This window comes from Pristiophorus japonicus, chromosome 4 (assembly GCF_044704955.1).
Source record: "Pristiophorus japonicus isolate sPriJap1 chromosome 4, sPriJap1.hap1, whole genome shotgun sequence".
NCBI lineage: Eukaryota > Metazoa > Chordata > Chondrichthyes > Pristiophoridae > Pristiophorus > Pristiophorus japonicus.
Window position 1 is genome coordinate 239550508 of NC_091980.1, and position 24085 is coordinate 239574592.

A 24085-nucleotide genomic window follows, 5' to 3' on the forward strand; every position below is an offset into this window, starting at 1 on the left:
CCACCCCCCTTCTCCCCCTCCCCCTCCTACCCCCCTTCTCCCCCTCCTCTCGCTGTCAGAAACACAGACACTGACAGACAGAGAGTGAGAGACACACATACAGACAGAGATAGAGACACTGACAGAGGCACACTGGGGGGGCCGTCCCAGCACGCTGTTGGAGGACTCCCGGTGCTGCAGTCGGTAAGTAGAAAATGTTTTATTTATTGATTTTTTTTTTAATTAATTTTTATTAATTTTTTTTTGGTTGATTTATTGATGTATTTATCATTTATTATTGATGATGGCTCTTTATTTGTAAAACTGAAGTGTTTAATGTTTGTAAACTTCCCTTTAAACCCCCCCCCCCATTCCCTACGCCTAATTTGTAACCTACGCCTGATTTTCTAAAGTGTAGACAAGGTTTTTTCGAACGTACAAAAATCTTCACGTACTCCATTCTAAGTTAGTTTGGAGTAAGTTTTCACTGCCTAAACTTTGAAAACAGGCGTAAGTGGCCGGACACGCCCCCTTTTGAAAAAAAAATTCTGTTCCAAAGTGAAACTGTTCTAACTGACTAGAACTGGAGCAAACTAAATGCCGAGAATTCAAATTTCTAAGATACTCCATTCTAAACCAGTTGCTCCAAAAAAAACAGGAGCAACTCAGGCCAAAACTTGGCCCCAATGAATGTATATTTTTATTTTCAGCTTTCTATTAATTATTTTTAGTGATTTATTTCTTTTAACTTACACAGCCAAATCCTGGTCCACTCATCCTCTTTCCTCTGCCGGAATCATCTCATCTCATCTTATTTCCTATCTGAGTACAACTGTGCACTGAAATCCCAACTCCTCCACCGTGCCAGCCATATCGCTGCAAAGTTAAGCACAGTAAATTTAAATAGCAATGTAGTACATCTCCAGTGGCATTGTTCACAGTACAACAGACACTTTGCAGAGATATGGGTTGAGTCTGGTGTGGCGGAGGAGTTGGGATTTCAGTGCACAGTTGTACTCGGATAGGAAATAAGATGAGATTAGATGAAATTTGAGTCCGGCATGGGAAAGAGAATGAGTGTACCAGGATCTGGCTGTATGAGATAAAAGAAACAAATCAGTAAAAATAATTAATAGAAAGCTGAAAATAAAAAAGACAGAAATCCACACACACCTAAGTCAAGGGAAGGATCATTTCAAGTGAAAGAAAGGCTTGCATTTATATAGTGCCTTTCATGTCCCAAAGCAATTTAGAGCCAATAAAGTACTTTTGAAGTGTAGTCACTGGTATAATGTAGAAAATGTGGCAGCCAATTTGCACACAGTAAGGTCTCTCAAATCAAAATGAGATAAAGGACTGGATCATCTGTTTTAGATGAGGGTTGAGGGATAAATGATTGCTAGGACACTGGCAGAATGCCACTGCTCTTCTTCAAAATGGTGCCATGGGATCTTTTACATTCATCTGAGAGGGCAGCCGAGAACTCTGTTTAATGCCACATCTGAAAGACAGCACCTGCGACAGTGCAGCAGTCCCTCAGTACTGCAATGAGTATCAGCCTAGATTATATGCTCAAGTCTCTGGTGTGGGGTTTGAACCCACAACCTTCTGACTTGGAGGCGAGAGTGCTATCTCTGCACCATGGCTGACGCCCAAGAAGACATTAATGACTTTCAGGGCTTGTGGACCTTGTTTCCCATGTATTTTGATATTACCAGCACCACTGTTGTTTAGCCCAAAAATAATTCTTCAAGCAGTGAGAAATAGTGGCTGCCATTTGAATTGTCAGTGTGACTGTATCTTTGAATAATCGTGTAAATGAAGAAGCATTCTATTCGAGTACTAACAAATGCACGTGTTCTTTTGTGCAACTAAAAATCATAGCTTTTCATCATTAAAAATGTGATGTTAAAAGAAAATTTTAACCAAAGTATTTTTACTATAGTTGCTGACTCTACATACATGCTCCAGCTACAAATAAATGTGGTTAAAAGGGTATGGTATGGTTCCTCTGGTAGCACAGTGGATAAATACTGCTGTGATACTGAGCTACACAGAACAGGAAAGAGCAGTCCCACATTTGTGCTGAGTTAGCTGGTCTAAGCTGAGGTGATGTTGGGGAAGGGAAAATACAGTTCAAACTCTGCTCCTGATTGCTATCTGGAAATGAGCTGGAAATTGTGGATGTCAGATAAGAACAAGACTAGGTTTCAGGGTTTCACTGTGATGCTTCTCTTCCCTCCCCCCCCCCCCCCCCCCCAAAAAAAAATATTATAGACTGTCAACACTCACTAGCTGCATCACAGATGAAGAATAGCCACTTGGGCAAATTACTGGAGGCTGTCAATGGTGCCACATACAGTACAAGTCCCTGCCTTGGGGACAGGACTCAAACTTGGTGCCTCAGATTTGTGGAAGCAATGTTCATGTAGAACATCCATGCATTTTTTTTCAAATGTTGTCTTGCTAATTAATGAAATGGATCTTTTTTAAACTTTTATATTTCTAGATACTGTTGAATCTATTACCCCAGATAAAGTACGTGGTCTTCGAGACATGTTAAACAGCAGCGCTATGGACATCATGTACTACACTAGCCCCCTTTACAGGGATGAGGTGGGTCTATTTGTGGTCTTGTTATAAATATTGAAGCACATTAAATAGTTTAAAGTGGGAAAAACAATAACTGTTTATTCTTAAACCATAATGTAAGGTTGTGTGTTAATATTTTGAGTTTAGTACTACATTTCATTAATTTTCACAAAGAACATGTATATTCTACTCTTTGCGCAAGTATGCATCACTGCTAATCTGATCTGAGGATGTAGAATGCCACTTTAGTTCTATTTTGCTGTAAATCTTGTAGGCTATGTATATCCTTGTAATGTTATTAGCTGTTTGTCAGGTTGAAATGCTTTTAAACAGCATACAAATTCTGAGGTTTCTTAATTAGTGTGGCAAAATAAAAGTATCCGTTTGGCTGCTTGAAATCCAACAGTTAGATGGCCTTCCTGTTGCTATCTTAATTGTTTATCTTGTATCTTGTTTTATGTTGTGTCATTTCTGTCCTTGTGGAATATTTTAATAACGCTGCAACATTGAGAAGGAAAGCATTGGGAAAAATACAAACAAAGAGAAATAGGGAGAAGAACATTGCAGTTTGTGCATTCATAGCATAATCACAGTATTGCGCAACTTAAGTGCAAGGGCATGAATGCCTGAGTCAAATTAAACCAATAAACAAATTTGAAAGATGATATAAACAAAGTTAAAAGGTATAGAAACATAGAAAATAGGTGGAGGAGTAGGCCATTCAGCCTTTCGAGCCTGCACCACCATTCAATAAGATCCTGGCTGATCGTCACCTCAGTACCCCTTTCCTGCTTTCTCTCCATACTCCTTTATTCCTTTAGCCATAAGGGCCATATATAATTCTCTCTTGAGTATACCCAATGAACTGGCATCAACAACTCTCTGCTGTAGGGAATTCCATAGGTTAACAACACTCTCAGTGAAGAAGTTTCTCCTCATCTCAGTCCTAAATGGCTTACCCCTTATCCTTAGACTATGTCGCCTGGTTCTGGACTTCCCCACGGTGATGTGAGTTTCAACCAAGATTAAGGCAAGCATCATTCAAGACTATAGATACTGATGGGGTCGAGAGCCAATTTTATAAGAATATAGAAATTTCCCCATGAGTTGCACTGACTTTTTGGTGAACTTGATTTTTCTGGTGTATCTTTTTAGTTGCAAATATGGCGATTTAATTTGCGCCAGTGTAAGTGAGTTAGTTAGGTTTTTTGTTAGGTCAGTTTTTTTTTCAAAAGTGGGCGTTCCCAGTCACTTACACCATTTATGCCAATTTGGCCAGAAAAAAGTTGTACTAAACCAACTGAGGGCAGCATATGTGTCCACTTTGGTCCGCACAGAAAGACCTTACTTACAGTTAAGGAATCGGCGCAAGTAACTATATTTCAAGCACCAAACAAAGCACAAAAAATAATAAGCAATTAACGAACAAATAAAATAGAAGGAACCCTGCACCTAAAGCACCAAAATCAATCAGTAAATAACAAAGAATAGAAGTCCGACCTTTGGGAACGCAGCGGGCCACCGATGAGGGAGCCCGTTCGGCCAGGGCTAGGGAAGGCGTGCTTCAGCCCCTCCCACACAGCCTGCAGTGCGCGTTTGCCAAAACAGCCTGCCAAGAGCTACTGCACATACACGCAGACTCTAGTGCACGTGCAGAGGTCCCGGCACTGTTATCAGCGCTGCGACCTAGCTCCGCCCCCCTCTCTTTCTTCTGCACCATGCCAACTCCACAGACGGCCTGAGAATCGGCCATGATCGCATGGATTTTTTTTGCCGCTGCTTCTGATGTAAAATGTCGGCGGGGGGCTCGGAGGTGCACCGAAAAAACCGGAGGGCCAAATTTGGGCCCAATAGACCTGGAATTTAAATAAGTTTTGTACTTATTGCAGTGTAGGGATTGGTTTGGTGCAAGGTGAAAATGTGTTAATTTTTTAAAATCTTTGTGGGTGAGGGAACTGTCGGGTAGAAATTTGTCTTAAGTGGCAGCGCAAATCAGCATGAGGCATCTATTATATGCCCTGGCCAATATTCTGTTCCATTGAAGTCTATGGAACTAAATATTGGGCGGGGAATGTAACAGGCAGCCCATCGATACTGCCTGCTTTGTGCTACCGGCGAAGACCATTTTCTACCCTTGTATGTTGGCCATGACACCTAATTTAAAATAAAAAGCATAATAAAAATATGATTGTGATTTAGCATTTAAATTGTGTGTAACTTGAACAGCATCTTGACATCAAATTGATGGCATTTCAACTTTAGCATATGTAGAGTTATCATAATTTCTGTGCAATGTAAGAAAAGGTGAAGTGCAGAGTGAATGTAAATAAAAGGGGAAACTGCTGCAATTCAGGCTGGGGAGATGGGTGGAAATTGTAAAGGAAGCACCTTTTGAATAAAATGTTGCCGGAATACATTCATACACAGTTCTAATAACAGAACTCTAATAATGACTCAAAGCAAGTTTTAAGATAGTACTGCAGGGTATTGTAGATTTGAGGCTAACTGCAGTAGGTCATGTGGCACATAAAGGACGCAATTAAGATTCCCCGCGCAAGAAAGTGAGTGGAGCTAGGACTTGTGGATTAGACAGTAAATAGAAGTGGAGCTAGGACTTGTGGGTTAGACAGTAAATAGGAATGGAGCTAGGATTTGTGGATTAGAACCATAGAAGCAAAAGATAAAAAGAAGAAAAGTAAAAGTGGAGGGCAGAGAAACCTAAGGCAAAAAGGGCCACATTACAGCAAAATTCTAAAGGGGCAAAATGTGTTTGAAAGACAAGCCTGAAGGCTCTGTGCCTCAATGCGAGGAGTATTCAGAATAAGGTGTACGAATTAACTGCGCAGATAGCAGTTAACGGGTATGATGTTGGCATCACGGAGACATGGCTCAAGGGTGACCAAGGCTGGGAACTCAACATCCAGGGGTATTCAACATTTAGGAAGGATGGACAGAAAGGAAAAGGAGGCAGGATGGCATTGCTGGTTAAAGAGGAAATTAATGCAATAGTAAGAAAGGACATTAGCTTGGATGATGTGGAATTGGTATGGGTGGAGCTCTGGAATGCCAAGGGGCAGAAAACGCTAGTGGGAGTTGTGTACAGACCACCAAACAATAGTAGTAAGGTTGGGCACGGCATCAAACACGAAATAAGGGATGCATGCAATAAAGGTACAGCAGTTATCATGGGTGACTTTAATTTACATATTGATTCGGCTAACCTAACTGGTAGCAATGCGGTGGAGGGGGATTTCCTGGAGTGTATTAGGGATGGTTTTCTAGACCAATATGTCGAGGAACCAACCAGGGAGCTGGCCATCCTAGACTGGGTGATGTGTAATGAGAGAGGACTAATTAGCAATCTTGTTGTGCGAGACCCCTTGGGGAAGAGTATCCATAACATGGTAGAATTCTTTATTAGGATGGAGAGTGACAGTTAATTCAGAAACTAGGGTCCTGAACTAAAAGAAAGGTAACTTCGATAGTTTGAGGCATGAATTGGCTAGAGTAGACTGGCAAATGAGGGTTGATGGTGGATAGGCAATGGCAGACATTTAAAGATCACATGGATGAACTTCAGCAATTGTACAACCCTGTTTGAAGTAAAAATAAAACGGGGAAGGTGGCTCAACCGTGGCTAACAAGGGAAATTAAGGATAGTGTTAAATCCAAGGAAGAGGCATATAAATTGGCCAGAAAAAACAGCAAACCTGAGGACTGGGAGAAATTTAGAATTCATCAGAGGAGGACAACGGGTTTAATTAAGAGGGGGAAAATAGAGTACGAGAAGAAGCTTGACGGGAACATAAAAACTGACTGCAAAAACTTCTATAGATATGTGAAGAGAAAAAGATTAGTGAAGACAAATGTGGGTCCCTTGCAGTCAGATTCAGGTGAAGATATGTCAAACCAATTGAACAAATACTTTGGTTCTGTCTTCACGAAGGAAGACACAAATAACCTTCCAAAAGTACTAGGGGACCGAGGGTCTAGTGAGGAGGAGGAACTGAAGGATATCCTTATTAGGCGGGAAGTTGTGTTCGGGAAATTGATGGGATTGAAGGCTGATAAATCCCCGGGGCCTGATAGTCTGCATCCCAGAATACTTAAGGAACTGGCCCTAGAAATAGTGGATGCATTGGTGATCATTTTCCAACAGTCTATCGACTCAGGATCAGTTCCTATAGACTGGAGGGTAGCTAATGTAACACCACTTTTTAAAAAGGGAGGGCCAGAGAAAGCGGGTAATTATAGACCGGTTAGCCTGACATCAGTAGTGTGGAAAATGTTGGAATCAATTATTAAGGATGAAATAGCAGTGCATTTGGAAAGCAATGACAGGATCGGTCCAAGTCAGCATGGATTTATGAAGGGGAAATCATGCTTGACAAATCTTCTGGAATTTTTTGAGGATATAACTAATAGAGTGGACAAGGGAGAACCAGTGGATGTGTATTTGGACTTTCAAAAGGCTTTTGACAAGGTCCCACACAAGAGATTGTTGTGAAAAATCAAAGCACATGGTATTGGGGGTAATATACTGACGTGGATAGAGAATTGGTTGGCAGACAGGAGGCAGAGAGTCGGGATAAATGAGCCCTTTTCAGAATGGCAGGCAGTGGCTAGTGGAGTGCGGCAGGGCTCAGTGCTGGGACCCCAGCTCTTTACAATATACATCAATGATTTAGATGAAGGAATTGAGTGTAATATCTCCAAGTTTTCAGATGGCACTAAACTGGATGGCGGTGTGAGCTGTGAGGGGGACGCTAAGAGGCTGCAGGGTGACTTGGACAGATTAGGTGAACGGGCAAATGCATGGCAGATGCAGTATAATGTGGATAAATATGAGGTTATCCACTTGGGGGCAAAAATGCAAAGATAGAATATTATCTGAATGGTGGCAGATTAGGAAAAGGGGAGGTGCAACGAGACCTGGGTGTCATGGTTCATCAGTCATTGAAAGCTGGCATGCAGGTACAGCAGGCGGTAAAGAAGGCAAATGGTATGTTGGCCTTCATAGCTAGGGGATTTGAGTATAGGAGCAGGGAGGTCTTACTGCAGTTGTACAGGGCCTTGGTGAGACCTCACCTGGAATATTGTGTTCAATTTTGGTCTCCTAATCTGAGGAAGGACGATCTTGCTATTGAGGGAGTGCAGCGAAGGTTCACCAGACTGATGCGCGGGATGGCCGGACTGACATATGAGGAGAGACTGGATCAACTGGGCCTTTATACATTGGAGTTTAGAAGGATGAGAGGGGATCTCATAGAAACATACAAGATTCTGACGGGACTGGACAGGTTAGATGCGGGTAGATTGTTCCCGATGTTGGGGAAGTCCAGAACCAGGGGACACAGTCTTAGGATAAGGGGTCGGCCATTTAGGACTGAGATGAGGAGAAACTTCTTCACTCAGAGAATTGTTAATCTGTGGAATTCCCTGCCGCAGAGAGTTGTTGATGCCAGTTCATTGGATATATTCAAGAGGGAGTTAGATATGGCCCTTACGGCTAAAAGGATCAAGGGGTATGGAGAGAAAGCAGGAAAGGGGTACTGAGGGAAAGATCAGCCATGATCTTATCGAATGGTGGTGCAGGCTCGAAGGGCCGACTGGCCTACTCCTGCACCTATTTTCTATGTTTCTATGTAAATAGAGCTTGAGCAGGACTGATGCCAATTTGTGGGTTTTTTATTTGCTTTCTATGCTGTCTCTAATCCTCCATGACTTTGCAACAGCAGCTGTGATATAACCATTGATTCTTGTAGCACCTGGTATGAACTAATCAACACATTCATTTGGATCTCTCTAATATTGCCTTGTAAAATGCACTCAAATGCATCTATTTTGCCCATGGTAATGAGTTAATACAATTTGTAATCTTCAAAACTCCTACTGGTTTGCATTGGCGGTAATTTTTGTAAGATTTGTAACATTGGCCCTGAAATCCCGGCCTCGGAGTTTCTACGGACCCAGGAAGGCATCGGAAAAGCTGGTTTTCAGCACACAATGCGCATGCACTGAAAACCGTCTTTTCCAATCTGTCAAGCTGGAGCTTGACAGATCCTCCATATCTCGGGAGCGAGGGCATTTGCTGGGGCAAGATTGCGGTATTTACCCATATCTTGCCTAGTAAATGTCCTCAAAATTCTTGCGCCTGATAAAAGCAGGCGCATGGCCTACTTTTACAAGCGTAAGAGTCTTAAAACACACACAAAGCATAAAAAATAAAATTTAAAATATGCATTTTATTTTTAAAAACCCTGCTCACTGCATTAAATTTATTTTAAACCATAATTTTAAAAACTATTTTAAAAACTCGGGAAAAAAAAATTTCTGTAAGGTTATTTATTAACTTTAATTTCAATTACTTTTAATTGTGAGGTGTGTTTTTATGTTTTTTTTCTCAATTAATAGTGAGAACTCGTAGATACGGAATTCTCATTGCTATTAATTGAGAATACTTTACCTGATTGGTTGAGCAGTCACACGTGACTGCATCTTCTGTGTGGGAACCTGGAGGACGGGAACGCACTTTGCAGTGCGGGAAGAGAAGGCCTCCCCAATGGAATCTCACGCTCCTCCGGGACCACCAGATATTTTCGGAAAAATTCTCCGGTCAGCGGCAATTGCCTGCGGGAAGCCCCCAACCGGAATTTCAGGGCCTATGCCTTGGAATCACAATGTTAATTCTGCAAAGCTTTTATCTGGATAATCTTTTGGGACTCTTTGGCGGGCTGGGGGAGTGGGGAGGAGGAAAAAAGGGTTCACCCTAGGATCTTGTGCACCTCCCACAAAAGAAAAACTTGAGAATTGTAAGATCAAGGATTTTATAGATTTTATTCAAATTTATGCATTCCTACCTTGAATATTTAAAATTAGAGACTCTGTGCAGTTCATTGCTCATACTTCTGACTACAATAGCTTGCAAATGCATCAACTGATTTTAAGAAACTTTGAAATGCTCATCAAAGTTTTTTTTCCGAAGCACGCATTCATGACCCCAAGAGTTCAGCTTCCATATCTTTAAGAAATTATGCTGCATCTCAAAAATTTCGATTTTTAGAATTGACCAGTAATTTTCTCTTTCCATTTTTGGATTCCTTTTCAAAAATTGGTGGATATGAATTATTTGTGTACCTGGGGAAAAATAGGGGTAGATTTGACTATGTCTAATGTTGAAAAGGGGGTGGAAGTATTTCATAACATTGAGGTGAGTCTTTGCTTATTATATCACAAACAATTATTCTGGAGTAGGATGCAAACTTGGTCAGAGAGTGCATTGCCAGACTCTTTGGGGGTAGAAATTCATCTTGGGCGGTATTTCATTGGCTGCCTGTTATACGCTGATGTGTATATTCAGTTACATTGAAGTTAGTGGAACTGAATATCTGGCGGGGTGGGGATGTATATGGGCTAACTCCCAAGATGAATTTCTATCCCTTTGTTCCTTTTTGATATTCGACAAATTATGAATTGTGCATTCATGTTTGTACACAAACGACTGGCTTGCAACCTCACTAATTTAAAATTTGTTTTAATCGAGCTCTGTTTAAGGTAATATCCTATCAGACAAGAATGGTTTAGATGGGAAGAAAAAAATTACAAGTAGCAACTTTTTGTTCTAAATAAAAATGTATATTTTTTGTTAAAGGAGATGCCCTTTTATTTAATGCAGAATTTAGACTTTCAAATCTGAGCAATCCCCTGCCACCATGATTCTTTTCCCTGCTTCTTGTGTCTCAGGGTGGTGACAGGAGCATTGCAACATTTTTGACCATTTTGTCATTCTGTTCATGATGTGCAAAGCTACTGCCCTTGCAAAGTGTAACATCATTATGGGTTGCAGCTTATTAAAACCATGTTCTCAACAGTGAGACTAGCTGGAAAACATTACACAAGCAATCATATTATCTGATTAAGAAATGTTAAGATGTATTTTAAATCTATGCATTGGTCACATTTAGATCTGGCTATAAACGGTAAAGTGTGTACTGGTATATTACTTCCAATTAAGCAACTGATGATCAGGGCAGGTATTCTGTCTTAATTTTGAATCCTGTAACTAACATCATAGTTTAATTATGTAGAGTCTTCTAGTATTCTGCTGGTGGTCATTGCAGTACTGTTCGTTAATTGGAGCAAAGATAGAAGTAACACTGAATATCAATTTAACTTTTAGTGTATTATTAAACTTGCATTAGGAATCAATTGGATTATGCAAATCTTTTGAAATGATTATGTACTGCATTTTAAAATCCAGTTATAATTCAATTATAAATTCAACTTCTGGATGAATTGCTTTTTACATCGCACGCATGGACTTGCTTTGACTAGTTGTATATCTCTTCAGAATTACCCACATTTATATTGGTGTAGAATTAAATGTGTATTCATAATGTGGCTATGGTTGTATTTTTAATCCAGCTTTTATGTATACCATAGTGAAAGCTAGGCAGATCATTATATGCTTTTATATTTTTCTTACTTCAGATTGTGAAGGGTCTTCAGCAGGAGCTAAATCGCTTATATGCGCTTTTCTGTTCTCGGAACCCAGATTTTGAAGTCCATGGTGGGAAGGTTTCGATAGTAGCACACTCGCTAGGCTGTGTCATCACTTATGATATTATGACTGGATGGTATCCAGTGCGGTTTTATGACAAAATGGTCCAGGAGGAAGAGGAGATGACCGAAAATTCCATGAGTTTTGAGGAACGTGAACTTCTGGATGATATTCTCAAAACTAAAAAACGGTAAGGATTTATAGTTGGTGCCGAGCCACAATTTTATCAAAATTCGATACATGTATATTACTGATTAGTCAGTTCAGATCATTTTTGGCAGTGGTGATTTTGAATGTTTGGCTTGTATTACATGATGTGGAAAAAAGATTCTCTTATGTTTGCTTACTCAGGATGCAGTAAAGATGATCAAATTTCCAAAAAGCGCACACATTTAGACTGTGGGAGGGAAAAGACTGAGAGCGCAGTGCGCTTCTGTCAGATGCATGTGAAATTATTGTTGTTTATTGGCTTCTAACTGCAGTTGGTTTCTTCTGACCAAGAAGAGCTGAGAAAACATTTGGAAGCCGAAATTGCCCCCCACTGGGTTTGGAGCGCATAATTCGAATTAACTGAAAGGTTAGCACTGACTGAGATAGGCGGGATGAAGTTTGTAATTTCGGCACTTTGTTCATGAAATCGGAGAGCTGCGCTATTGGAGCGCTGAACGGCCTCGCGTGGCGTTGGAGGGGTGATACAGGGGCATTGGTGGAAATGAGTAGCCAATTTCAGGTGAGTTTGATTCACTCATAATGTCACCTGGTCATTGGGCTTCTTAAAGGGGGATGCCTTTCAGATTTGTTCTGCTGATTCTCTTCTTCCTCATAGTTCAGTAGCTGCTTGCTGAAGGCCGTCATGGCAGCTGGGAGAGGCAGTACAAAGGCCACGCGGTTCTCAGACGCCGAATTGGAGACACTTGTGGGGACAGTGGACAACAGGAGGCGCATCCTTACCCTCCAGCTGGGAGGTCCGCTCCACAGCTTCTCAGAGCTCTCTGGGCAGAGGTGGCTGCCGAGGTGTCTGGCCCCTCCCTCCTTGACCGCACACCCACAGTGTCGCAAAACGTTCTGCGACCTCACTCCTGTGGCGAAAGTGAGTACGTGTTCCCCCAACTCTTACCTCTGAACTTGAGAGCCTCTGTCTGCTCCCACAACTCTTACCTGTGAGCCTCTGTCTGTTCCCACAACTCTTACAAGGCAGCCTCTGCAGACAAAGCAAACCAGCATTTAACTGAGGATGTGTGTCTACTCACAGATATTGCCTCATTTGATGCTTTGCTTAGAATCACATCTGCTTAAGCTGCCCATACATTTATTCCACATACATAACTGTACTGTGACTCACCAAGCTTCCTTTCTTTTGCAGGCCAAGATGGCACATAACAGGCTGCAGCAGCAGAAAACAGGAGGGGGAGAGGCTGAACTGCACCAGCTCACAGACTTGGAGGAGTGAGTACTTCGCCTTATGGGCTCGCAGATGATGCCCGCAGAGCCTGTCGCAAGTGGTACTGAGTGTGGAGGAGTCCGCCTCCTGCATTGTAGACAGCTCTACACCATAAAGCCCATCATTGCCAGTGTGCAGACGATGGTGGACTCCCAGATGGACTGTGTAGGTCCTGACCACATGAGGCGTCTCATGGGCGATGTGGCGACTTCTATTGGGGCACAGGTGGAAGCAAAGCAACGTCTTGCTGCTACCGTAGAGTCATGGTTGCTCACATGGTAGCTCCGACTGTTCTCGTGCAGTCTCGTAACGATGCCACGCAAGCCCTGACTGCTGGTCGAGGGCGTCCTAGAAGATCATCTATAGTCTCTGGCCCAGAAACACAGCAGCCTTCCACCAGCCATGCTGCAGCCACAGGGGAGACACTGGCGTAGTAGTAGTGTAGGTTTACATAAAATGAATATAAGGAGATACTCGAGGGTGAATGATGTATGTTATGTTGATGCTGCACTTTTTATACATAAATGTTGATTGTCATCTTTACTGTTTGGTCATGTATCTCATTTCATTGCTGGGCATGTGGTATGGAAGGTAGGGCTCATTGATGTGTTAATGAGGAGGCACAATGGAAGCGGTAAGTGGCGGGGACCTTATTGAGACGGTCTCAGACCTTCCTTGCAGTCTCGGGATGTTGTCGGCGCATCCTGCAGGCTGTGCCTCCCCCTGAAGCTCCTCATTCTCCCCCTGCAGCTCCTCATTCTCCCCCTGCAGCTCCTCATTCTCCCCCTGCAGCTCCTCATTCTCCCCCTGCAGCTCCTCATTCTCCCCCTGCAGCTCCTCATTCTCCCCCTGCAGCTCCTCATTCTCCCCCTGCAGCTCCTCATTCTCCTCCTGCAGGCTGTGCCTCCCCCTGCAGCTCCTCATTCTCCCCCTGCAGCTCCTCATTCTCCCCCTGCAGCTCCTCATTCTCCCCCTGCAGCTCCTCATTCTCCCCCTGCAGCTCCTCATTCTCCCCCTGCAGCTCCTCATTCTCCCCCTGCAGCTCCTCATTCTCCCCCTGCAGCTCCTCATTCTCCCCCTGCAGCTCCTCATTCTCCCCCTGCAGCTCCTCATTCTCCCCCTGCAGCTCCTCATTCTCCTCCAGCAGCTCCTCATTCTCCCCCTGCAGCTCCTCATTCTCCTCCAGCAGCTCCTCATTCTCCCCCTGCAGCTCCTCATTCTCCTGCAGGCTGTGCCTCCTCCTGCAGCTCCTCATTCTCCCCCTGCAGCTCCTCATTCTCTCCCTGCAGCTCCTCATTATCCTCCTGCAGGCTGTGCCTCCTCCTGCAGCTCCTCATTCTCCCCCTGCAGCTCCTCATTCTCCCCCTGCAGCTCCTCATTCTCCCCCTGCAGCTCCTCATTCTCCCCCTGCAGCTCCTCATTCTCCTCCAGCAGCTCCTCATTCTCCCCCTGCAGCTCCTCATTCTCCTGCAGGCTGTGCCTCCTCCTGCAGCTCCTCATTCTCCCCCTGCAGCTCCTCATTCTCCCCCTGCAGCTCCTCATTCTCCTCCAGCAGCTCCTCATTCTCCCCCTGCAGCTCCTCATTCTCCTGCAGGCTGTGCCTCCTCCTGCAGCTCCTCATTCTCCCCCTGCAGCTCCTCATTCTCTCCCTGCAGCTCCTCATTCTCCCCCTGCAGCTCCTCATTCTCCCCCTGCAGCTCCTCATTCTCCCCCTGCAGCTCCTCATTCTCCCCCTGCAGCTCCTCATTCTCCCCCTGCAGCTCCTCATTCTCCCCCTGCAGCTCCTCATTCTCCCCCTGCAGCTCCTCATTCTCCTCCTGCAGCTCCTCATTCTCCTCCTGCAGCTCCTCATTCTCCCCCTGCAGCTCCTCATTCTCCCCCTGCAGCTCCTCATTCTCCCCCTGCAGCTCCTCATTCTCCTCCTGCAGCTCCTCATTCTCCTCCTGCAGCTCCTCATTCTCCCCCTGCAGCTCCTCATTCTCCCCCTGCAGCTCCTCATTCTCCCCCTGCAGCTCCTCATTCTCCCCCTGCAGCTCCTCATTCTCCCCCTGCAGCTCCTCATTCTCCCCCTGCAGCTCCTCATTCTCCCCCTGCAGCTCCTCATTCTCCCCCTGCAGCTCCTCATTCTCCCCCTGCAGCTCCTCATTCTCCCCCTGCAGCTCCTCATTCTCCCCCTGCAGCTGCTCATTCTCCCCCTGCAGCTGCTCATTCTACCCCTGCAGCTGCTCATTCTACCCCTGCAGCTCCTCATTCTCCCCCTGCAGCTCCTCATTCTCCCCCTGCAGCTCCTCATTCTCCCCCTGCAGCTCCTCATTCTCCCCCTGCAGCTCCTCATTCTCCCCCTGCAGCTCCTCATTCTCCCCCTGCAGCTCCTCATTCTCCCCCTGCAGCTCCTCATTCTCCCCCTGCAGCTCCTCATTCTCCCCCTGCAGCTCCTCATTCTCCCCCTGCAGCTCCTCATTCTCCCCCTGCAGCTCCTCATTCTCCCCCTGCAGCTCCTCATTCTCCCCCTGCAGCTCCTCATTCTCCCCCTGCAGCTCCTCATTCTCCCCCTGCAGCTCCTCATTCTCCCCCTGCAGCTCCTCATTCTCCCCCTGCAGCTCCTCATTCTCCCCCTGCAGCTCCTCATTCTCCCCCTGCAGCTCCTCATTCTCCCCCTGCAGCTCCTCATTCTCCCCCTGCAGCTCCTCCTCCTCCTGAAGTGCAGTGGCTATGTCTTCGGGCAATGGCTGTGCCCTCATGATTGGCAGGTTGTGAAGCATGCAGAAAACGACAACAATAGGGACACCCGGTCAGGCGAGTACTACAGGACTCTCCTGAGCGATCAAGGCAGCGGAACCGTTGCTTCGGCACTGATGGTCTGCTCAATGATGCTCCTGGTGGCAGCATGACTGTCATTGCAAGAGTGCTGGGCTGGCATGATGGGGTTGTGGAGGGAAGTCATGAGCCAGGTGCATAGCGGGTAGCCGTTGTCTTCGAGGAGCCAGCCGGGAGCTGCATTGGGTGGCTAGAACAGAGCTGGCACACCGGTCTGACGCAGGATGAAGGCATCGTGGCTGCTGCCAGGATAGCGGGCATTAACGGCCGTTATTGTGCATCTGTGGTCGCACACCAACGGGACATTGAGTGAGTGGTATCCTTTTCAATTTCGAAAGATTTCAGGATTGTGATGCGGAGCCTTCAAGGGGACATGTGTACAGTCTATGGCACCCTGCACCATGGGAAAGCGTGCCATCCTCACAAAGCCAGTTGCGCATTTCAGCTGCTTAAGTCTTATCATAGGAAATGAGATGTTCTCCAACTTCCTGTACAGAGCAACTGTGACGTCACAAATGGAGCAATGGGCAGCACACTAGGAGATGTTGGAGGTGTCTGCTGTGGCTCCCTGGAAAGATCCATTGGCATAGAAATTTAGGGCGATGGTGACCTTCACTGCTACTGAGAGAGCCTTTCTCACCCTTGTTTGAGGCTCACGGTCTGGCTGCAGCAGATGGCACAGCTCCGTCACCACGTCTTTAGTAAATCGCAGCCTTCAGACACACTGCTCCTCAAAGAGGTGGCCATAGGAAAGCTGTTGATGAAACACCCTGGGTGCGTACGGCCTTCTGTTCGCACATCTGTGTACTCATCTTTCTGATGTTGGTCGTCCTGCTGCTGTGCCTCTGCCTGCTGCTCTTGCTTCCTTTGCCTCTTCCTGCGCCTTTTCATCTGCCTCTGTCTGTCCCTCTCCCTGATCCTCTCTCTGATCCTCGGATCATGGGCCTCTCCAAGGTCCTGTGCATGGCCCTCTCCCCAGTGCTGGTGCCTCTCCCAGTGCCAGCCTTTCTCCCTCTCCCGATGCCTCGGCCTGGCTAAGTGACGGTGCCATTGTCTTCTCCGAACCATCTTCCGATGGTGAAATTGCAGGAGGTGGTCCACTGCCAGCACTGAGCCCATGATTTGCAGAGAATGTTGTGCTCTGCTGACTGAAGCAGGGGGAGCAAAGGAAACTGAGGCCCAGCAATCAATCTTGGCCATTGCAAAACCAAAAAACATCATAATTTCAAACTGTGAAAAAATTTGGCCGACAAAAAATTATCTCGACCAACGTGCCTTTAAATTTTGCTGGTTGGTGCTGCAGCCTGACTTACCTCATTCTGACAGCAAAAGTTGTCGTTGGCATCGGCAAGCGTTAGTTGGAGAGGCACAAGGCAATTTAAGCTTCCAGGGCGGTCACGGTGATGACCTCATCATCACCATGCGCACAGGAGCGACGCCGGTGCAGAGCTCAAAGCCATCGGCAAAGAGATGGTCAAATACGTGCGGGTCGATCTGGCCACTGCGCCCACGTGCTAACTCAGCGTATCGTTGGCGCTAACTGGCACTGCGCAAGGGGGCAATTTTGGCCTCTGGCTTAAAAGATCGAGTGTGTAAAGCTAAAGGCTGTATTGCCTGTTTTTTTTCAAATAAGTTAAAAAGCAGCCTTAGTTGACTGAGGCTGTTGCTGATGTGATACAAAGATAAACTTGATCAACTCCTCAGATAATTTTGCCAACTCTGGTGTCTGCCATTTTCCTGTACCTTCTCTATTGGCACCAACATAAAAGGTGCAGAATGATGAGTTTAATTTTTCTCTAATAGTTACAAAGAAAGAAGAAGTATGTATATAGCTCCTTTCATGACATTGAAGTCTTCAAGGTCCCTACAGCCAATGAAATACTTTAGAAGTGTAATCACTGTTGTAGTGTAGCAAATGCGGCAGCCAATTTGCAAACAGCAAGCTCCCACAAACAGCAATGAAATATATGACCAGATCATCTGTTTTTCGGTGTTGGTTGAGGGGCAAATGTTGACCAGGACACCAGTGGAGCTCCCCTCCTCCTCTTCGAATAGTGAAGTGGGATTTTTTATGTTCACCTGAGATGGCAGGGGGAGCTTCAATTTAATGCCTTGTCCGAAAGACGACACCGCCAACAATGCAGCACTCCCTCAGTACTGCACTGGAGTGTCAGCCTAGATTATATGCTGAAGTCTCTGGAATGGGACTTGAACCCACAACCTTCTGACTCGGGTGAGAGTGCTACCACTTGGCCACAGATTTGGCTTTTATCTTCTCCCATAATTGGGTGTCATTAAGAAAAATAATAAAGGATTTTATAAAACTAAAACGTTACTTAAAAAGGTAGGTCCAACTAAGAGACAAAAAAAAATATTTTCATGGAGGGTGCAGAAATGGCGGAGATGCTGGATGAGAATTTGACTTGGTTATTACAGAAGAATGAAAGGATACAATCGGAGATGGAGAAATTAGATAGAATAACTATAGTTAAGGAAGTAGGATTGAAAAAGTTTATGGAACTCCGTGGAAAAGGCACAGGGCCCTGTTGGCGTGCATATTCGAATGCTGAGGAAAATCAGAGAGGAAATAACCAGGCTTTGACTAGAATCTGTCAAATATCCTTGGATATGAAAATTATACTAGAAGGTTGGTGAGTTGCCAGGCAGAGGCATCAGGAGAGGGAAAGAGTAAAGTAAGTCAGGTGTTACAGTATTAAAGTGAATGTGGCAACATTGATGGGAAGTGCGCTAAAGGACAGAAAGCAGAGAATTGTGGTCAATTATGTTTTTTCAGACTGGAGGAATGTAAGCAGTGCTGACTCCAAGGGCCAGTGTTGGGATCATTGTTCTTCCCAATATATAAATGAACTGGTGTTTGGTATAGATGACATGCTATCAAAATTTGCAGACAAAAAAATGGAAATCATGGTTTACTGAAGAGGAGTGCAAGTGATTTCAGGAGGGTGTAGACAGGTTAGTCGATTGGGCTAATAAATGTCTGGATGAAATTTTATGTAGAGAATTATGCGGTGGTAAATTTTGTGGTGGGGAGGGGCGGAAATAAGAAAGTAAATGTCACTAAACAGTAAAACGTTTAAAGGAGTAGAAAAGTGGAGAGACTTGGGGTTTCAGATACTCAAATATTTAGAAGTGGGAAGACAAGTAGATAAAGCTGTCCAAAAAGCAACTTGTGCAATCTGAGATTTTATAAATGGCGACATGGAGTACAGAAGCAGAGACAATAGTAACCTATAGGCCAAGTTAGAATATGGTGTCCAGTTTTTGGGTACATTACTTTAGGAAGGTTGTCACGGCCATGGAGATGGTGCAAAACCTACTATTAAAATTATACCAGGGATGAGCGGCATTAGTTTTCAGGGAAGACTAGAGAAACTGGAGCTTTTCATTAAAATAACAAGATTAAGAGGCGGTCTAATATAGGTGTTGAAAATTATAGAGGATATTAATAAGGTAAATTGTGGAAAAACTATTTCCACTGGTCAGTTAGTTGGTAACTAGAGCACATAAATTGAAGATCATCAGAATAATGGGATGGGGGCAGGGTTTAGAAGTGTTTTTACACAGTGTAGTTTCGACATAGAATGCCCTATCAGATGCAGGAGTGGAGGTAAAATCTGTAAAAGCTTTTAAAACCAAAATGGATAAATATTTCTACAAGAAAAATGTAAAAGCATATGGGGATAAGGCATGGAATCTAAGTGGATAATTCTTTCAGAAAGCGAGCATAGATGCAGTCAACTGAATGGTCTCATTGTGTTCTGTAACGTTCTGGACAGCCTGTAAACACACGGTGAAGAAAGTTTTCTGAGAAAGTTAGTCATGGCATTTCTCTCTCCCTGAATTGCAGCCGTCAGTAGCCTCCGCATCCCTCCCTCCTTCCTTCCCTATAATTGTCTCTCTTCCTTATCTTCTGTTCTCGTCTTTCTCCCTTCCTCCACCTTTGCTTCCCATCATTTCCTTTGCCCCGTCTTGTCTCCCTCTCTCTCCCACTCTCTCCCAACTCATCCACTTCCTACTTCATCCTGACACTTGGTTTGCCACCTGGAATAGATATAGTTGGATATATACTAAAATAAATCTGTAATATTATGTCACAAATCTAGAATAAGTTAACACAAAGAAGCACTTTATCTGTATGGAGAAAAGGTGCTCATTGCCACCCCGTCCATACCCCATTCCTGGCAACTAACCTCCAATGTTTCTTTACGACAGCCCAGGAGTCGGCATTTAGAAGGTGATTGAAGTGACCCAGAGTGCTCTTTGATTTTACTTTTCTTGCTCTGCAAAGTTTCTTCTCCTGACAACATGACTTTGCAGTGTGGGCAGTTGATGCAAACGTACCATGTTGTGACAGCATGTCAATCAGAGGTAGGAAGGCAACAGTGATGAGTCTGATCACTGGCATCGGTTGAGAATTTACCACGTCCCTTAGAAAATCATAAGATTGGGCAGAGTCAACACGGATTTATGATGGGGAAGTCATGTTTGAAAAATCTAACAGTTTCTTGAGGTCGTATCTAGCAGGGTAGATATTGGGGAACCGGTGGATGTAGTATATTTCGATTTTCGGAAAGCAGATGATAACTTGCCACACAAGAGGTTATTGCACACAATTAGGGCTCATGGGATTGGGGATAATATATTAGCATGGATTGAGGATTGGTTAACGGACAGAAAACAGAGTAGGGATAAACAAGTCATTTTCGGGTTGGCAGGTTATAACCAGTGGGATACTGCAAGGATCGTGCTTGTGCCTCAGCTATTTACAATCTATATCAATGACCTGGACCGAGTGAAATGTTTTCTGATGATACAAAGCTAGGTGGGAAAGTAAGTTGTGAGAAGGATGCAAAGAGGCTTCAAAGGGATATAAACAGGTTAAATGAATGTGGCAGATGGAATATAGGGCCCAAGTTTCGGGCCGCGCCTAGAACGGCGCAGCCCCGACCTGGACGCCCGTTTTTCGCGCCCGAAAGTGCGCCTAAAAGATACCTGCAGGTTTTCCGGCTCCCTGCAGGTCCTTTGCAGCTCGACGCAGTGCAGCACGAGCTGTGGGGCGCGGAGCCAGGTCCCTGCGCTGAAATCAATGCCGGGACCTCTGCGTGGGCGCGCATGTGCAGTAGCTCCAGGCGCTGAAACTGTGTGGGAAGGGCCCGAAGTACGCAGCCACTAGCCCCGGCCGAATGGCCTCACTGGGGCTGTGAGGATCAGGCTGCACCTCCCTCGTCCAGCTCCTGCTCTGGCTCCAGCTGGCTCTCTCAACCCCCCCAGCTCCCGCTCCAAACCCCCCCCCAACCCCGGCTCCCACTCCGCTCTCCCACTCCCCAGCTCCCGCTCCTCTTTCCCCCCCCCCCCCCCCAGTTCCCACTCCGACGATCCCCCTCAGCTCCTGTTCCACTTCCCCCCCGCCCCCCAGCTCCCGTTCCGCTCCGACGACCCTCCCCCTCCCCCATTTCCCCTGGCCACCTACCTTTAACTCCTTCGGCGGGGCCCGCCCGCCCAGCATCTTGCTGGGGGTGTGCCCCGCCCAAAGCCTTGGGCCCGGCTTCTTCACGTCAGCCGGGCCCGTTCAGTCTCCTCCCTCGCCTCTCCCCCCCCCCCCCTCCCTCCCTCTCCCCCTCCCTCCCTCTCTTCCCCCCCCCTCCCTCTTCCCTCCCCTCCCTCTTCCCCCCCCCTCCCTCTACCCCCCCCTCCCTCTACCCCCCCCTCCCTCTCCCCTCCTCCCTCCCTCTCCCCTCCTCCCTCCCTCTCCCCTCCTCCCTCCCTCTCCCCTCCTCCCTCCCTCTCCCCTCCTCTCTCCCTCTCCCTCCCTCTCCTCTCCACCTCCCTCTCTCCTCTCCACCTCCCTCTCTCATCCCCTCTCCTCTCCCCTCTCCCCTCTCCTCTCCTACCCTCTCCCCTCCCTCTCCTCCTCCCTTCCCTCTCCTCTCCTCTCCTCTCCCCGCCCCCACCCCCTCGCTGTCAAAAACACAGACACTGACGGTCAGAGAAACACTGACACTGACAGAGTGGGAGAGAGACACACAGACAGACGGAGAGAGACACACAGACAGAGAGAGAGACACACACACTGGGGGGGGCCCCATCCCAGCACGCTGTTGGAGGGCTCCCGGTGTTGCAGTCAGTGAATAGTTGGTTTTTTTTGTGTTTTTTTTTAAAAAAAAATTATTAATTTTTTTTGATTGATTTATTGGTTGATTTATTGATGTATTTATCATTTATTATTGATGTTGGCTCTTTATTTGTAAAACTGAAGTGCTTAATGTTTGTAAACTTCCCTTTAAACTCCCCGCCCCCATTCCCTACACCTGATTTGTAACCTACGCCTGATTTTCTAAGTGTAGGCAAGGTTTTTCTGAGCGTACAAAAATCTACACTTACTCCATTCTAAGTTAGTTTGGAGTAAGTTTTCACTGCCTAAACTTTCAAAACGGGCGTAAGTGGCCGGACACTTCCCCTTTTGAAAAAAAAAATCTGTTCCAAACTGAAACTGTTCTAACTGGAGCAAACTAAATGCCGAAAATTGCAATTTCTAAGATACTCCATTCTAAACCAGTTGCTCCAAAAAAACAGGAGCAACTCGGACCGAAATTTGGCCCCATACTGTGGCGAAATGTGAAGTTATCCACGGTCAAAAAAATAAAAAAGCAGAATCTTTTTTAAATGTTGAAAGATTAGGAAATGTTGGTATTCAGAAGGACCTGTGTGTCCTTGTACACAAATCACTGAAAGTTAACATGCAGGTACAGCAAGCAATTAGGAAAGAAAATGGTATGTTAGCTTTTTGTAATATTCGTACAAGAGTAAAGAAGTCTTACTGCAATTATATAGGGCCTATGTGAGGCCACACCTGAAGTACTGCATATAACTTTGGACTCCTTACCTGAGGAAGTATATACTTGCCTTGGAGAGAGTGCAATGATGGTTCACCAGACTGATTCCTGGTATGGGGGGATTGTCCTTTAAAGAGAGATTAAGGAGACCAGGCCTATATTCCCCAGAATTTAGAAGATTAACATGTAATCTCATTGAAACATACAAGGCTTCTTTCAAGGCTTGTCAGGGTAGATGCTTGGAGGAAGTTTTTCCTGGCTGGGGATTCTTGAGCTAGAGTCCCAGTCTCAGAATTAGGGATTGGCCAGTTAGGATTGAGATGAGATGAGAAATTTCTTCACTCAAAGGGTTGTGAATCTTTGGAATTCTCTTCCCCAAGAAGCTGTGGATGATCAGTCGTTGAGTATTTTCAAGAGAGAGATCGATAGATTTTTGAATATTAAGGAAATTGAGGGATATGGGGATAGTTTAGGAAAGTGAAGTTGAGGTCGATGATCAGCCATGATCTTATTGAATAGCAGATTAGGCCCAAGGGGCTGAATGGCCTACTCTTGTTCCTATTTCTTATGTTCTTGAGTCTAGATTTTACCAAGAAGGTGCTTAAAGGCTAGGAAAGGGACGTGTGGGTCTGTGTGTGTGTGACTATTTAAATATAAATTTTGGACTGTATTCGCTAGCCAACTGTCAGATACTCCTAAGAAAAAGGTATAGATATATTTATTTTAATATCCAACTGTAACTATTCCTGGTGGTATAGCAAGTGGCAGCAGAGAACAAAAATGCAGCTGAAGATCAAAGAGGTGCTTTTTTTTAAATTTGGATTTTATTTAAAAAATTATAAATTTTTACAATACATTTCTACCTCAGCATCCATTGATATTTAAATTTCATTTTACAGATTAAAAAAATTAGAGCACCAATTACTTCAAGTGAAAGCTTCAGCTCCATTCAGATTACCTGCTTTGAGATTTAAGGTGAGTTTAGAAGTAGATTCGTTACCTCTGATTTAAAATTTGCATAACCCTCAAATTCCGTGAGGTAGGACTTTATTCCTATTCCTTGTTAGCAAAAGTAAATAGACCAAATCATCATTTAAGTTCACTTAAAAATTTAGCAGTATTGCTCTCAACAATACTACACTTTTGGTGACTTGTGCAGTATGTCTTTGTGTTATACCAATGTATGTTTTTTGATCATTTGTGTTAAGCAAACTGCCTGCAATGATTTCCCCTCAATCATAATTTCAGCTCTTCTAAGTTTGAGTTTAAAGTGGTAGATAAGGTTAAAGTATCTGCAGTGTATATTTCTCCCTTCTCCAGATTAAGATGGTAGGCACTGCAGCGTAGAATAAATCTTTAAAATCCGCCAATTAAAAATGATGACCAGTCAAACAATTCATGTATTAGACAAGATGGCTACAACACAGTGGAGATGATTTTACACATAATCTGATAACAGTTGCATACATCAGCAATACCTGAAATGTTTTATCCTTGAGGTTCACTCCATCTGCGATTAAAGCTTTACATTGATCATGGGCATTCATGGTATTCAGAATCTGGTGCCACATAAAAGGTTACTGCACAAGATAAAAGTTCACTGGGTCGGGGGTAATATATTAGCATGAATAGAGAATTGGACAACGACGGAAAACAGAGAGTAGAAAATGGTTCATTCTCGGATTGGCAACCAGTAACCAGTGGGGTGCCACAGGGATCAGTGCTGGGATCCCAACTATTTACAATCTATATTAATGACTTGGAGGAAGGGACCGAGTGTAACGTAGCCAAGTTTGCTGACGATACAAATATGGGAGGAAAAGCAATGTGAGGAGGACACAA

At 44.9% G+C, this 24085-nt stretch overlaps 1 protein-coding gene across 3 annotated transcripts in view; it reads left to right on the forward strand.

Annotated features, from left to right (window-relative positions):
• Positions 1-24085, forward strand: part of ddhd1b (DDHD domain containing 1b) — a 154293-nt gene that overhangs the window by 94021 nt on the left and 36187 nt on the right. For all 3 annotated transcript variants that reach the window (XM_070879199.1, XM_070879197.1, XM_070879198.1), the window contains exons 7-9: positions 2489-2595; positions 11062-11321; positions 23143-23218. In XM_070879199.1, coding sequence (XP_070735300.1) covers positions 2489-2595; positions 11062-11321; positions 23143-23218 — 443 coding nt within the window. The remainder of the gene's footprint in view (positions 1-2488; positions 2596-11061; positions 11322-23142; positions 23219-24085) is intronic.